Source organism: Cynoglossus semilaevis, chromosome 15, assembly GCF_000523025.1.
Source record: "Cynoglossus semilaevis isolate Cse_v1.0 chromosome 15, Cse_v1.0, whole genome shotgun sequence".
NCBI lineage: Eukaryota > Metazoa > Chordata > Actinopteri > Pleuronectiformes > Cynoglossidae > Cynoglossus > Cynoglossus semilaevis.
The window spans coordinates 15,334,553-15,351,506 of NC_024321.1; the positions used below are offsets into that span (position 1 = coordinate 15,334,553).

The following is a 16,954-nucleotide window of genomic DNA, read 5'->3' on the forward strand; positions in this document are numbered from 1 at the left end:
CACAAAGATAAATAGAGACTGTGTACAGGGGGTTTTCGACTTTGCGTCAGAGTTGGGTTCTAACCCTAACTTGAGTTAAGTCACACAATGGGTTAAACCTTTTAAAAATATATATTTTAAAAGTTGTCTCATCGACAAAAAAGTCACAGCACCCTACTCTGGCCAAAAACAGTTGATTGGATGCACAAAGACGTGAGGAGTGAACTTCAGACCAGGGTCAACCTCCAGAGGATCATTTTGAATATCTGAAAGGTTTCACAAAGATAAATAGACGATGATCATTATTTTTCTGGAATTGTTTTTTTTTTTTTCTAAATCACGCCTTTACATGGATATGGAATCGATTTATTTAGCTCATATTACACTGTGTCTGTCCCCACGTCTCCTGATACAAAAACAACCCTGCAGATTTTTATTTCTGTATTCCATGTTGAAGTGAGGAACATCCTAAATTAAGAAATAATGTGTTTCAAAGCAGCTTTTTTTCATATTCAAGCTCTTGGGAAAGAATTTAAAATCTTCTTTCTAATAATGCTGTCCTAAATCGAAGATCTGTTTCTTGTCATATAATAAAATATATTACAAAGCTGACCATGACTGTATTCATCACAGTCACTAATGTGTTGGAGTGACACAGCTGCGATCACTTTGACTCGAGCAGACATTTTTTTCACAGTCTTTGCGGCATTTTTCTCTGCCCACATTCAAACAAAACTCAGGATTTCACCACTGACTTCTTCACAGTTCCAATAAGAATTTCAAAAAAATTCACAGTGATTTTCACAGCAGTTACAGATCAAATTGACTCTGGTTGATAACACAGAGACACTCCCATTAGAAATGTATAATACCTGGACAATGAGAGTGCATCTATGAAGGGAAATAAAGCCAGACCTGTCAGCTCTGGACACTAAGCTGACGCTGTGTTTCTAAAGGAAGCAGATTATAGAGCGACAGGAAATGTCCCAAATCGAGGGCTGTGTATTTCAGTACAAAATCACCATTCAATCAACAAATATATATATATTTTATAGGACAAACTTAAACACAAACTAAAACAAAAGTACAAATTCAATGATCTGTTTTGACTGACCAAAGAAAACACATGGTTTGATTCTCTGTGGTTGTTGGAAAGTCACTGCAATATGGCTGCCTAACAGAACTCTTCAACCTTGGCTGCAATATGTGAATTCAATAAGCAAAACATAACAAGTTTAAGGAATAAATTAAGCGTAAAAAATCTCCAATCTTTGTAGGTCTTGGAGCCCTAATCCTTCAGGTTTGGTATCATTGAAAAGCCCCAAATGTTTAGAGTTATGTTGTCCATATACATGTGGCCTGGTGATGCCTTGCCTTTGAACAATGTCAGCCGGGATCAGCTCTAAACCCAGTGACGCGTCACAGAACAAGGTTAAGGAAATGACTGTCTTGTGTTTAGCACAAACTCCAGAACAATTTGTGAAGTGTAACATTGTTGACTTGACCTTCTATTAAACCTCGCTCTTCAGGCCAACGATTTCCTGTTTCATGTCCAAACAATAGAAATCTCTACATATTTTTCTCAGTCTGTGTTTGAAATCAAATGTGACGTCAATCAGTCTTGTGTCCGTGGATGGATGGATGGATGATGGATGATGGATGATGGATGGATGGATGGATGATGGATGAATGGATGGATGGTTGGATGGTAAGAAGTCACTGAGTTCTACCAGTCTACAAAGACCACCTGTAACACGTGACTCGATAGAATTCGGACTTCTTTATTGACTTCTTTTACTCACATACAATCAAAGGTTAGATCAATATTCATTGGCGTTAAATTCTACCGACACGACACTCACGACGTGATGAGACGGACACTTTCACAACGGCAAAGAGACGGTGCTTCCTTCACTGTAATAAACAACCGGTCAGAACTTTGTACCCATCACAGCAACGAGTGAAATAACATTGGTTTGATATTGCATATTTATGCTAAAGGTGAAATGACATGCAGTGCCAGTTATCGCAGCTTAACAATAAGTATAAGTACATGTTATCGGTGTAGTACAGTGGTATTCTGTCGCTAACTCACAGCACCATCTGGATACATTCATTAGAAAAGAGAAACACACACACCTACTGAGGGCATTTGTACGTACGGAATGCGATAGGAGGGTGAACTGATGTGATGTTGCCCCTGAGGTTGCTTTGTAGCTCAGACTTGTGATAAAGAAAGTGTCTGTGATCCGATCTGAGCTCCAACAGCAGTAACCTGACTGACGCTTGTGCATATCATGAACAACACTGTGCAGACTCCACAATGACCCACGCTGCTTCGTACTGTTGGTGCCCCTAGTGTCATGCTGAACGTCTTTAGAACAGTATTTGTGTCTTCAAGTCTATCGCAGTCAGTTCTCAGTGACGGTGGCTCGGTACTACAGTACAGTGCTGTCTCTCCTACTTCCCTGACTGTGCTCCTGCAGTATTTTTAGAGGCGGTACTTCCTCAGGAGCTCCGACTGCCACATGTATTTCCTCTCTGGGAAATGGTCAGGGATCCTGATACGCCGGAAGTCCTGGATGCACTTCTCCAGCTCCTGCTGCGGAGTCATCTTCTCCTTGTTCGTTTTCCTCTTGGTAGCATCCCGCTCCCGGACGCCGAAGGTTCTCACGCGGAGCATGTCAGTTTTGCGCCGCATCTCCGTCTGCTGCATCATGTGCATCGGCCCTTTCAGGACCGGACGGTCCAGCGTCTGGATGTTAGTGGGTCGTCTCACCGGGCCGCAGATCACGGTTCCTTGAGGGGAACTTGCCTCCGACTGGGTCTCAGAGCAGGAAGTGGACAAGTCGTTGAAGGAAGTGCCACTCTCTCCCTCACGCTCACTTTTGTGGCTCTTGCAGCAGCAGTCACAGTGAGAGGACGACCATCTGGAGGGCCCACCTGGGGACACACACACACACACACACACACACACACACACAGTCATGTTACCTTAAAACTGGGCCATCCAAAAAAAATTTTTTTTTAAGTAATGTGTGTGGGGCTGTGAGGGGTTTCAGAGAGAATCTTCATAAACGCTCAGATCAGTGGTTGACTGGTTTCAGAAGTTTGTAAACCAACACTACATCAACCCAATACTCTGGATCTATTGGCTATTGGTCCATACTTCAGCATCTCACGTCACTGATGTCTTCAGGCTGAAGCCAGTTGTTAGCAAACCTGAGGAAAATGTTTGACCCTCTGTTTTGGATCACTGCCAAAGTACCAGGAAGAAGAATCACTTTTGGCTCGTCATCAGAGTTCGACACGGTAACAATCACAGAGTGATTATCACCAGACCCTCCTTGTTAAACCCAATCAGAGGTCAGAGACCAGGTGAAACCTTCTGCATGACAAGTGGGATTTCCTCCCACAGTTCAACTCCAGCTCCGTCATATCTTAATTTTAGAATGAGACGAAAACCACAAGAAGTCGTTGTGCCATAATTGGCCACCAGGGTTAACTTTGGAGGTGCCAGATTTCCCACTTGATGCAGAAAGATGGTGAAGTCACGCCTGTCTGTGGAGGTGGTGACAGATTCCCCCGCTAATCAAAAGAAACACTTGTACTGACCGAGCAGAGCTGACAAATGCCAACGCAGCAGTTTGGGTGTCATTCAAATATCTTTAAATAAGAGCGTGTGTGTGTGTGTGTGTGTGTGTGTGGTTTAGATTGACATCTAAAAGCTGAATCTAGAGTTGGTTGTGTTTATTGCGTCCTCTGTTAAGGACCAGAGGGCTGAGTGCAGTTCACTGTGATCCTTTAAAGTCCTGTATCATTTCCCAAGACAAACCTTAGCCATTATGGTCTCTTATTAGAGCCGTAAAAGAAGGCAGTTCACATCCTGTCCTGTGTTCAGATCACTCAGTCATGAAACATGAAAACAAAAATATTCTTCTTACACCTTGAGGGAAACATTAGGGTCAAAAAAGAAGAAAAGAACGGTATCTCAGGTGGTAACAGAACCAGGTCAGGAAACAACGGAGTGAAAAGATGTGCCTACAGAGACTGCAGGTGTCTCGACCTCATGTCACACTGCAGACGAGCAGCGAACCAGCGAACCAGCGACCAGCAGAGGAATTTAATGACCTGTGTCTTTTTTTATATCTGGTCTCACATCCTTCAATGCCACTAATTAATCACTGCACTGCACTGCACTATACTGTACTGCACTGTACTGTACTGTACTGTACTGTACTGTACTGTACTGTACCTCCTGCCTCGTGAAGTGTTCAAAAGAGAAGAGTAAATACAGTGGCTTCCCGCTGTCTGAGCTGCGGTCCCATTAAAGGGCACTAACAGGTGGAAAGGTGTGCTGCTGAAAACTGCTTGGCTTGCTGCAGTATAAACAGCAGTGTATGGAAAACAAAGTCGAGCGGCAGGAGGATAAAGCGGCCTTAATAGCTTTTGCGCTGCGATGATACAGATTCAATAGCAATGATATCTCAGAGGGAGCAATAATTTGTCCATTACCTCCTCCCAGTGAAGGCACCAATTTATATTGAGCAGAGTTCAAGGGAGATTTTAACCTCTCTGCGCACGCTGTAATAACGACCTTATCTCCAGTGCGATGATTGCATTGGGCTGATAGTGAGAGAGTCACTAACAGCTTTTTAATGGCTAATCCATGGGTAAAGAGGCCAATCAGTGCGCCAATTCCCCCCTCCCCTCCCTGCTCCCTCCCCACACACTGAAAATGAAGCTCAAATGGATGGAGTGGCATCAGCAGAGGAGGTTGGTGGGAGAGAAAGTTTGACTTAAATTAATGAATGAAATCATGAATAATCAGGCTCTAAGGTCGCCGTCAGAGGCAGGAAGCAGCTAAAAGCCTTGTCAGGAAACATACTGCCGTTCCTGGGGCGCGTATAAACAAGTAGCCGGCCCTAATACACGTTGATATCTTTTCAGGGAAGCCATTGATTGCATTGTGTTTTTCTCAGATCTATAACAGTCTCCCTGAGAGATCATATTCCAACCACATTAAAAGACTGGGACCAGTCTCTAGCTGTGTCTGCACTTCTCATGAATAACACAGAAAGGGAAACTAAGTTGTGCGCAGGCGTGAAAACGCTCTCCGGCTCTCCTCGGACATGTCTTCGTACCTCCTGAGTTTTGCGCCCCGTGCCTGAGAGGCTTGTTGGTGTTATTTAACAGGAAAATTAGATTTTAATGTTATGTAGTTTTGAATGGCATTAAAGTAGGACATAATAAGCACTGGAGGCGAACAGGCCTGACAAACTAATAATCAAATGCCACAGAGTGCCTTCTGGACTTTAAAGAAACACAGAACTATTCATTCTGGGGTTGATGAGAATTTTGGAAGGTGGCTCTAAGAAAACAGGAGCAAAACTTACTGTTAGATTTGTTTTGCTAGATCGGAGAGAGTTTGTTTGATTTATTTTATCCTTTACTTTATCCCCTAGGCAGAATGTTAGGTTTTAATGTTGTTTGATTTATTTTATCCTTTACTTTCAAAGTGAATAAAATGTTTTTTTTTGTGGGTTAAATAATGAGCTAATCATGTTAAAGCTCTGCTCACTTTCTGTTCAGCCACCTGTGTCCCCTAGGCAGAATGTTAGGTTTTAATGTTGTTTGATTTATTTTATCCTTTACTTTATTCATATAATGTCAAATATTATGACATTACCTATGTACAGGCACGGGTCCCCGGACCAGGGCTTGAGGACCCCTGGTGTAGATTGCTCATAAACATGTGCATACAATACTTGTGAGAAACTGCTCACATATTTGTATAGATATTTGTCTCTTTGTCACTTCACACACCCATTCATCTTTTCTGGGCCAGAATATCTAAGTGTTTTCTTGCCTCTGATTTTTAGGCAAACTTTCATTAGCCGTGACATGTTGAAAAAAAAAAAGCAACATTTTGTAACGTTAACAAAAATGTACCTCTTTTGATACGTCCTGTGAGCTTTTCCTCTGTCTGAGGGTTTTGTCATTGTCAGCTGTCTTTGCTCAGGCCTTAGAATTCCTTATGCAGCCATTTCACATTATGATTGTGGTCTAATACGGGGCGCCCCCATAACAAAACCTATTTTCATGAGCATATTTCAGATGAATGCCCAAGAGCTGTCTGCTTCACATATTCCGTCTCTGTGCCATAAGGTGAACTGTGGCCCTAATTTAAATAAATGAAACGAGTTCTCAGCACAAGCATATTTTCCCAAAGAGTTTCTGCTTCAGACAACAAATCGGTCTGAATTCCTCCCATAAACAAGTCTGCCTTCTTCACATGACTGCTCCTTATTTGTCCAAACACAACAACTGTGAAGCCAAATGCTTTGGATTATAAATGCTTCAGCTGCCGGATGGTTCTGGTACAATGCACAACTTTGAGGATTAATGCAAAGTTGGAGGAAAACATTTGAGAGCTACGTTGTTCTGATGGATTTTACCCACTCGAGATTTACCTGGAATACTGTCACACCATTGTCTGTGCTTTCATGAAGTGACACAGGAGGGGGCGACGTTAAACCGACCAACAAAGAGACCAAACCAACCTGCAAAGCCAACAAGCCTATTTGGGAGCCACATTTGAGGCTTGAGTTTAATCCCTGTCCCATGTGTTTGATACATGCTGACAGATTAGTCACGCAGTTCATAATTAGAATTCAAATATTCAATATCACTGAGCCCTGTACAGCACACAAGACAATGAACATGTAAACAATAGGTTTGAATAATAAGGCAGTTCAGTGGTACTTAACTTGGGGGTCAGGTCCCATCCAGGGGCCCCAGAGGTGGGGCACAGTGAGACGAGAGATGAATATATATATGTATAGATATACAGTATATGTGTGTGTATACTGTATGTGTATGTATAATTCTATAGTGTATATTTGTGAGCATATATTGTAGGAACTGAATCCTTCTGTGAAGTACTGCTACATGTATTCAATCAAAGTACCCTTAGTTTATATGAGTAAATATATATTCATGTTTTTAACCTAGGTAGATCACTTCAGCCTGGTTATTTGCAGTAGTTGCTCTCAGGCTGAAGAAGTGTGGACCCTCTGCCGTAGGCTTGTAGGATGTACTGTAGGATATTGAGGTGAAGTCCAAGGCAGTTAAGATTCTGCCGGGGTAAATACTTTTTTGTGACTCTCAGCTCCTCTCCAGTTACACAGATACTTTTTTTTTTGTCGTTGCCACTGCTCCTTCAGGAGGAGTGTAGTTTACATGCTTGTTAGCTCATAAATTAGGGCAGCATGTCCTTGCAGCAGAAAAGAGCTTGTCTTGCCAGCCAGGGACTGTCCTCAGAGGAAGAGGAAAATCCAATTCCAACAAATAGTCCTAATGGCTGTAAAAGTATCACTTCAGCACTTTGTGTTCAGCCTGACTGATGGCCACAGCCACCTTACTTGCCAGAAATAATAATCCCTCTGATATCTGCATAAATTTAAATCTGCCAATATCATTTACCTCCAGCTCAGAAGTCCTCTGACCTCCCAAACAGTTCCCATCAGCTGTGCTGCACCGTGGCAGAGCTCGTGAGGAAGATGCTGAGCCCATGAAGCTTCAGCTGACCTATTTGAAGGACACAGAGCTTCTCTTCGTCATTCGTAAACAGCCTCTGTCCAAATGATGTGTTTTCCATGAGGAGAGTGACAGCCACACTGGCTGATGGTAAATGACAAGCCTCTGCTGTCTCCTCCAGGAGTCGGGGGGGTGGCCGCCCGCTGAGCGCCTCTCTGACAGGGAGATGAACAAGCAACGCACACAGATTGAAATGTCTATATCAGCCACTCCCTGCAGGCATGTCCCCTGACCCAACACCATCCGTCTCCACTGCGGTAATGATGAGGCCGAGAGAGAGGAGAGAGGAAGGAGGCGTCCTGGGTATTCACACTGACCTCGTCAACAATTCACCAATGTCTCAAGACTCCGTCCTCACTCTGACAAGTGGGAATGTCACACGTAACAAACAGTAACTGTACTGTATTTGCGTTAACGTGTTGATACTTTATTTTTATTTTATACTTTCATTATTCTAATGCAGTCTTTGAAGACACATTTTGACGTCACGGACAAATTGAAATGCAAAAATGCAGCAGAAAAGGTGTACCCCATGGTACGATAGCAGGATCTCTTCTTTTTCACAGACTGATTGATTGATTGATTGATTGATGTTGATGCCTTTTACACTGATTTTTCAGACAGAACTGTCACCTTCTGTTCATACCTTCCCTTTATTTTAAGTGTGGTTAGATCTTATTTATTATTATTACATGAATCTTTCCCTTTGTTTTAAGTGTGGTTCTTATTTATTATTATTACATGAATCTTGTATTGGTTCAAGTCCCTCAGGGGAATCGTTCAAGCCTGAGGGAACTTCTACAGAATCACATCTAGAACCCACCGCACCGAGCAGAGTCACCAAAAATTATCCATTGCATTTGTAGCCTCCCATTGGAAGATTGTGTTTGTCTTTAGAAAACACTTAGCTCTGCCCACAACGTGAGGAGCATCGCCATCCAAGCAGCCATTAAGTGTCTCCGGGGGATAAAGGTGTTAGATGTCAGACGGTCGGAGCTGTTGTGCCTGCTCCACACTGATGCACTGTGCAAAAATAGCGTAAGAATCAGGGGGTGCAAGAAGTACCACTTTTAAAAGTTATCTTTCAAGAAAACACACTGAAAGTCTGAAATGTGCCATGAACAGATTTATGGATGAATGCTGTGGATTTCTTTCTTTTTTTTTTTTTTCATTTTAACGTGCAGGTTTCAGATGAGCCTGAGACGTGCAATCCATCACTGTCTGCACGTTTGCGTTGTCAAAATTGCCTCATCATCTGCTGCTAATGAGACCGGCTGTGTTGTGTAAACTTTCTTTGTTGGTGTGTTCAAGGACACTCCACACACCCATGAGTCAGCAGCTGTACAGTATGTTGCCGCTGGAACGTAAATCAATATTTTTTTTTACCAACAATGTGTGGGAACAATACAGTGTAGTGGCTTATTTCATGTGTGAAACTGAACCCAAGTTTGGGAAAGCATCAGTGTGACAGACTGCTGCAAACTGTGTCTGCAGACGCATTTGAAAGCTGCAGAGTGGAATAAAAAATGTAAAAAAAAGTCTGACTTTTATGACAGCTGCAAACTGTTAAAAGAAAATGACCTAAAATATAAAAATACACCAACCCAGTTCTTGGAAGATTCTGAGCATGCTGCTTCAAAAGAAAAACTGATTTAGAAAATATCTTTTCAATACACCCACATTTACTCCCAACGTGGGTCTGAGCTGATGAAGTGCAGTGAGTTCTACGACTGGAGCACAAGGACACACACTTCAGGGTTCCAGCTCTGACCGTTTTTCTGTCCAGGCTCACTTTAGGACATATACGAGTTATTCATGGCGCACCATTCATCTCCTGTCGACTCTGCCAATCCATCCAGACTCCAACCAGGCTCTCCAGGAGCCCGGAGACGGACCAATCTCGTCCTCCATTACACCCAAGCAATTGATTACTTTCCCCTCCGTCTCCCCCTGCTGTCTTGTGGCCATTGTTCAGGAGCCATTAGGGCTGCACATCAGCTCATGCACAGTACAAATGAAGAGTGCAGAGTTATATGAACAGAGCACACCTGGCTAATATAATCATTTTCCATCTCCACTGTGCGTCTCTCTCTCTCTCTCTCTGTCTTTTTCACAGGACACTTCTTGCTCATCTTTTTCCCCAGAATGTGATCTATGAAACTGTCTTTGATGATACAAGTTCCACAGTTCCATAGTAATTTGTTCTGCCACTGCGACGTACAAGCTCTGTATTTTAAAGGAGTTGATGATGAGACTTTATGCTGCAGGATAACTGGTTTCTGTGAAATTATTCAGATGAAAACGAGGACCATTATGTTCTCTCTTCCTGGACAGAATCTGTATTTGCTAATGCCCTTGAGTCTCCATTTATCAGGAAAAATGACCACAAAAAAAAGATGAGCTGAGGTCCTGTTGACCAAATGTGGACCAGATGCAGGCCACAGAGACATGGAATGGACCAATCACAGGCAGCGTAGGTTCAAATCCATGTTTACACTTCCACCTCGTATTTGGCAGTTGAAAGATAATTTGGCCACAATCGCTGTTTTAATTAATGGCCACTTGAGGCTCCTATCCAATTTGTCAGCCAGCAGAGCAGCATCAGCTCCAGATGTGGCCCACATCTCCACACTGTCTCGGTTGTTCACCGTCACGTGCGCTGGTAATGACTTTTGGAGGGATTTCGCTGAAGCTCATTTGTTAACTTAAAGGGGTGAACAGGTCGTAGCAGGTTTAAAGTGAATCAGTTATCGTGGTCATCAAGGTGCGAGCAACTCTTCCTCGTGATGAATGCTGGGACATGGTGGCCTCCTGAGGAGACTGCCCTCTAGCTGAAGGCATCATTTGTTTTAGTCTGTGGGCAAGCCGAGAGCAAACATCCAGCCAGGCAGAGGCTGATGCTAATAACGCAGGAAATGGAAGAGCATTAACTTTACAATCACAGTCCTTCTTACCCTAAAAGGACGGTGTAAACCAGGGACACGTTCATAAAAATCCTCAAAGGTCCACAGAGACACTGTTTTGAATTAGTCCATTTATTATAGCCAGGCCTCATTATCGTCAAATCAATTGACCAAAACAAAACAAACGTAGAGAAAAGTCAAGGAAATAAACATTTAGGCCACCATTTACGAGGCCACCGGTGTTAATACTATACAGAATCATGTGCGGAAATTATGGAGAAAAAAAAAAGACCAATCACAGATGAGGCTCAAAACCGATGCGATCAATCAATGAGAAACTATTTCCATTGTTTTGGCTGAACGTAACTTGGCTGAAAGCTTTGTTTTTACAGCCTCAGCAAAGCCTTTTCCAGTCGATATGTGGCATGACACGAGGGGGTGTGAGCAGAAAACAACAAACAAGAACCCTGCACATCTGCTTCACTTCCTTTTCTTCTTGAAGGTGCACTTACACATGTTCTCAGTTTAGGACGGCCAGCCCTGGGCCAGCCAGCGTCCCATTTTCAGAATCAGGTTACTGTATGTGTGTTTGCAGACAGAGGCGGGCTGTCGTGTTTCTGATGAGCAAAGACTATCACGTCTTTCTGCCTTTGAGGTGTCCATCTCTTTATACATCCATACATCTCTGCATGTTTCCTTTTCAGACTCACCTCCTCTGCTCCCCTTTTTTTAATAAGAACTATTTTCCACAGCCCCCCCGCCCGTCCGCCCTCTCCCTCAGACTTTCCTGTCTGATATTTGCTTTAATCAGTTTTAGCCTCTCCTCTGTCTGCCTCAGCTCTTTCTCCCTGTGGTCAAGCCTCAATGCAACTTTTAGCTGCTCGCTCGCTCATCCACTCTCCCTCCATCTGCTCTCCCGTCTCCTCCTCACTTCCTGCCACTGCGAGTCCATAAAATTCTCCATTACTTGCCTGCGTGTGTGTGTGTGTGTGTGTATACTCGTCTCACTCTGCCTCTTTTACTGTAACTCGGTGTCTCTTCTCTCTTTCGTACAAACATCTCGACTCTTCCTAACTGATTTATAAATTGTCTTAAAACTGTGTGTGTTAATGAGCTTTGGGCGTACCATATGGAGGGGCGTAAAACCCCCGAATAATCGCTAATTTGATCCCATTTTGTATGCCATAAACACTGTTGTAATGTTGCAGGGCATCAGCCACGTATGCTGCTGCTGCGTCACAAATCTAATCATGTAATTTAGTGCTGTACACCATCAATATGCAAAAAAAAAAAAAAAGTTGCTGTCGCTTTCCCAAACAGCTAGGCAGGAACAAACCTGGACCTGGAGTACAGGAACATGGATCAAACATGAACAACAAGAACACCATGACCCAGAATCACACAATGACCCAACAGAGACAGAGCGAGGGAGCAGAGTATAAACACCTGGGGCACCAGGTGAGAGTGATTACCAGAGAATCACAGGACACGGGTGAATGTGACGACACTAATTCACCCAGAAGAGACAGAGCGACAGACAGACCTGACACTTATTGTCCTCTGTAAATTCAGTCTTCATTTGTTGTATACTGCAATTTTTAGCTGTCGTTAAACTTGAGAATAGAATAGTCTTTATTGTCATTGTTACATAGGGGTCCAACGAAATTGAGGGTGCTCCCCTGGAGCCACTATGCACCACAACAGCAGAAAAAGAACTCCCTTTATTGATGCCAGTTTTATTTTGTTTTATATTTTCTATTTCATTTACTGTATTCGTACTTGTCTTTTTGCACAATCCAGAACTATCACACCTTCATTTCACTGTCATTGCCTGCAATGTCAAGTGACAAATAAAGATTCTTTATTCTTGATTCTCAGTCTTGGGTTCCTGATGTGGAGCAGCAACTCAGAGGAATCAGGAATGAGCAAAAAAAAAATTTTTCATCCAACAGTAAGGAAACCTGCAGTGATTTGTAGTAAGTCTGAAGCTGAAGCTACAGCCTGACTTACAATAGGAGATCCCTGAAGGAAAAAAAAAGTGTGAACTCTGCCCTTGAATTGGTCTTTTTGCTGATCTACAATGAAGGAAGCCATTAATAGTAGTCAATGGAGTGAGTTCTAATTGGCCATAAAGTTGAACTCTCTCTACACAGACTGGAATAAACTACGTCTGCAATTCAGTGTTTGGTACAAACTTTGTCTTTAGGAAATAAAAGTCTGACAATGCAGCAGCAGCAGTTCATCTGGTTATAGTGACACTCTGACTAACATAATGCTGTTCACGCATGTGCAGTTCATTCAATCATCTCGCTTCAAGCCTCATCTTAAACCAAGACAAAATAAAAATAAAGTTAGACACTGAAGAGGATGAAACCCAAACCGTTTGTGTCTTTTTCGCTAAACAGTCATTATAACAAACACATAATAAATTAACCTAAACTTGGCATTTTGGTAAATGTGTAAAGTCTGGATGTGTCCCTTGGGGAAAGGATTTACAACTATATAATTTATGACTGTAATCCAGGTGTTGTGTTTAATGTACCGGTTGCTTTCATTATTTTTTGATGGTTTTAAGCCCCGGGTAAATCACAACAGATGAGAGTTAACGTTCACTCACGGTAGAAGATGTACTGTGCGTAATTGGACCACACTTTGTCCTCCGGGTAGTGACCCAAAGGGGACGCGGTCAGGGAGGAATTGCAGGCCACGATGTGGAAGCCGCTCTCTGACAGCATGTCAAACGCCCTCTCCAGGTGCCGGAACTTGAGATAGAACCTGCAGGTGTACCGGTCAGGTGGTCTGTCCGTGTCCCTGCTCTCGTACAGGGCGTCTCCGAACACTTCCTTGGCCAAGCCGATCCTGCTGCTGACGAAGATCCGCGGTAACTTTCTGAGCTTGCCGTCAGCCACACTCTCTCTGCCTGCAGACGCACAGGCGCCCTTCAGTGCCACGGTGATGTAGCCATACCTCATGTCCAAGGAGTAGGACGGGTAGAACCTCTGGTCGCTGCCTTGCGAGACGTCATCGTGATCACTGAAGCACAGCTCGTCCGACAGTTGTTTGGACTCGTCTGAGGTCAAAAGTTTGACCAAATCTGGCAGCTGGAAGTATTCCGCCTCTCGTTTCAACCTCCCCCTCTCAGGAAAGTGGTCGGGCAGAACAACCTGCTTGTCTCTGAGGTAATCCAATACGTACCGGAACAGAAAGCCGTCTCTGTCAATAAAATATCGTCCTCTCAGATCCCGGGACAAGTCGTTGGACGAGCCCTTCTTGTTAGAGAACATTTTCCCGAGTAAGGAATTAGGGAAGCTCGCCAAGGTGGCATAGCGAGTATAATACACCTGTCCGCCGACATTCAGCTCAACAACATCAGATGGTGGGCTCTGCACCGAGCTCTGCTCTTTTGCAGGTTGCGTTTTGCAGTTTTCATTTAGTGCCATTTTGCTTCAAAGAGATAGTGAGTTTTTGATCACAGAGCGCAGGAGTCCAGTCCCGGGAGTTCAGGGTGTGGGTTGCAGCTGCTGCATGATATTGATGCTCTCAGATCCAAAGCAGAGTCCTGGTTTAGGCTGCAGTCCTCACAGCGGGTGTCTCATGACAAACATCCTCAAAGTGGAGTCTACAGTGGAGTCTCTAATCTTGCGCGTAAATATCCCTGCCCATGGCGATTTATCTCGGTTATCGTCAGCATCATGTTACACGCATCCACAGCGATGGGCCATGGTTGGGATTTCAGATACTCTAGATGTAATCCTTACTTCAATCTGAGATTTCCCTCCGTTAAAAGAAGTCCAAACATGTCCAGATCAAGTTCTTGGTGGAAAGATTCGTCCTCTTCCTGCGCGGGTGTTTTTTTTTTAGTTTATTCCCATCATTAGGATAAAGTGGAAACCGCGCACGCAAAGCTCGGTGCTGCTGCTGCTGCTGCTGCTGCTGAGCTGCTGCTGCTGAGCTGCTGCTGCTGAGCTGCGCTCCTGACGACTGAGATGCTGGAACATCGGAGGATGGAAGCGGGACTCCTGTGCGCAACACCTCTCCAAAGTACTGAGAGCGGAAACGCGTGGTTTCACCAGAAAGCTTTGGATGAAGCTGATCCGTCTGTGAGAAACAAACAGAGGAGAGAAGCTGATGTCTTACATCATCTTAAAGGAAAATGGCATTTGAACGAGTGACCAAAATGGACTGATGTGCTTTTCTTCACCAAAGTCTGGTTCCGCCACCAGCTTCGGTCTGAAGCAGTTTGAACTGCCGAGCGCTGCGGATTTTAATCCCTTCTTCTTGGGGCTGTAGAGGGTGGGTTTGCATTTACAGGTCAACGCTTTTATAGTGCAGCTGACGCGCAGATCCCCGGGGGGTGCGGGGGGGGTGGTGGTTGAGGGGTTAGATTCCCATACGGGCTCTTGCTCAGAGGCTCATCGGCAGTCAGAGAAGCTTAGCACAGGCAGGTAGAACGGTTTAAAATCTTTAACTTTGTTTATGTGAAACAAACCCTGGACGTGGGAATTAAATAAAGTCAAACACAGGTGACACTTGGAGTCAGTGAAAAGGTGATAACACCAGAATCACTTCGTTCACGTAACACTGAAAGCGTATATGGAACCCGATCCTTTAAATATCGACTCGACTGACTGGATTCCTTCTTCAGCACCATGGACAGATCTGGGGCCACCACACCGTTATGATATAAAGGCAGCGCATTTTAAAATAAAGCATGGGGTTTGCAGGGGTTTTACACTAAAAACACAATTTCCATCATTTTGATCATTAATGTAATTTTATTTTTATCATTTCAAACATTCACAAATCTTAAATTATTTATGTAATTGTGGCTAAGGCAGGTCTTTTCAGACATGCAAACAGGACTTTAAAGAAGCCCCCCCACCGAACTCAATGCCAAGGTCAAAGTCATTAGCCTTGTAAGGACTAACCAAATTATCCATCCAAAAAACAAACCGATTATGTCTAGTCACATTCTGATCTTTCACATGGGAAAATGTTTTAGAATAACATGCCGTACATGTGGTGATATGGTTAGATACAAGGCTACTGAAACCCCAGTGTCAAGAACTGGACTAAAAAGTCCAGAGATCCAGAATCCAGAAACCCTGAAGTAACTGTTGATGCTTTGAGAGTCAAAACAAACAGTCACTAATGACCAGAACAGAAATGGACGGTGAGGTTACAGAATAAAACTATCTTACAATGCTGAAATAGTGTGTGCTAAAGATAACCCAGGGAAGGTTGACAATGTGATGACGAAGATGAGGATGATGATGATTATGTGGGGGGAAAAATAGCTCTCTTTGGCCTGGAGGGCAGGAGACTGAGAATTAAAAAAAATCTATGAGAAGCATCCAAAATGAAAGCCCACACAGTCTGCCGTTTCTGTAAAAGTTTTGAAAAACCACTTCAGTCCTGGATGATATACTGACCAGTGGAAATCTGCTGGGTCCGTGATGTGAAGACCATCAAGACCAGGAGGTTATTGAACACCATCTCAAATGATCAGAGGATTTTGTTCAGTCAAAAAATTAGAAAACTCACAAGTTCAAAGATTGTTGTTGCCTGTTTATATCAAGGCAGTTGGAACACTTGAAAAAGGAATTAAAATTTCTTGAGGAGGGGCGGGTGCACATAGATGTGAGGCTCAGTCTGTTTTGTTTGTTGTATCAGTTGTTGTGCTTATCAGTTGTGCTTATAAATCACAGGCCTGTGGTATGGAGTGAGAGAGAGAGAGAGAAAGAGAGAGCCGTGACGACGGGAAAGCACCCTTCACTGGTGGTTTCGAGGAGGCAGTGGTCACGCTTTGTCCGCTTAATTCTGAATATATTTTGTTGCGAGCAGGTTGCTAAGCAGCCGCGGGAGTCTGAGTGGGATTCACAGAGATTTGGAGCAACAGTGAACATACATACAGCACTTATTTTATGAGTAATATAGAGAGATGTGGTGGGAGCAGTTTCTACAGGGTGAAAATAAAAATAATATATTTTTTTTACATCATTTGACACCGTTGATTCCAATGCTACTATTCTACAGTTGTTTAGGTCACAATGTGTGTTGGACTTGCTAAGTAAACCCTTCAGTTTATTACTCAGCTATTGCTTGAGGACGACTGTCCTCCCATATGTGCTTTAAAGCCTCTTTCTTATTCATCGCACTCATCCTCCCATTAGAGCCGATTCCCTGCCTCCTGCCTTTGTTTTATTTCCTCTTCATCCACTCCTCTCAGGTCAGAGTCTATCATTTGGACAGGGTTGGATTTCATACAACTCTGGCATGAATAATGTAATACAAATGGGTCCCAGCTGAACATGAAGCAAGAAAACCTCAACCATGTTGTAATAGCAAGTGGGGTTTTATCAGGTTTTGTATTAAAGACTGACCTAAACAGTTCAGTCCCAAATCGCTTTTTGAGTTCAAACCTATTAGCTCATAACATGGCAAGGCAAGCAACTGGAGTCCAATTCTTTTTT

At 43.4% G+C, this 16,954-nt stretch overlaps 1 protein-coding gene across 1 annotated transcript; it reads right to left on the bottom strand.

The window, feature by feature from the left end:
• Window positions 1–1,744: 1,744 nt before the first annotated feature.
• kctd16a (potassium channel tetramerization domain containing 16a) lies at window positions 1,745–14,726 on the bottom strand. Its single transcript, XM_008327357.3, has 2 exons — window positions 13,099–14,726; window positions 1,745–2,922 (listed from the first exon to the last, which is right to left on the bottom strand). Exons 1-2 carry the CDS (start codon window positions 13,919–13,921, stop codon window positions 2,471–2,473), a joined length of 1,275 nt encoding a protein of 424 aa, XP_008325579.1. The 5' UTR covers window positions 13,922–14,726; the 3' UTR covers window positions 1,745–2,470.
• Window positions 14,727–16,954: the final 2,228 nt, after the last annotated feature.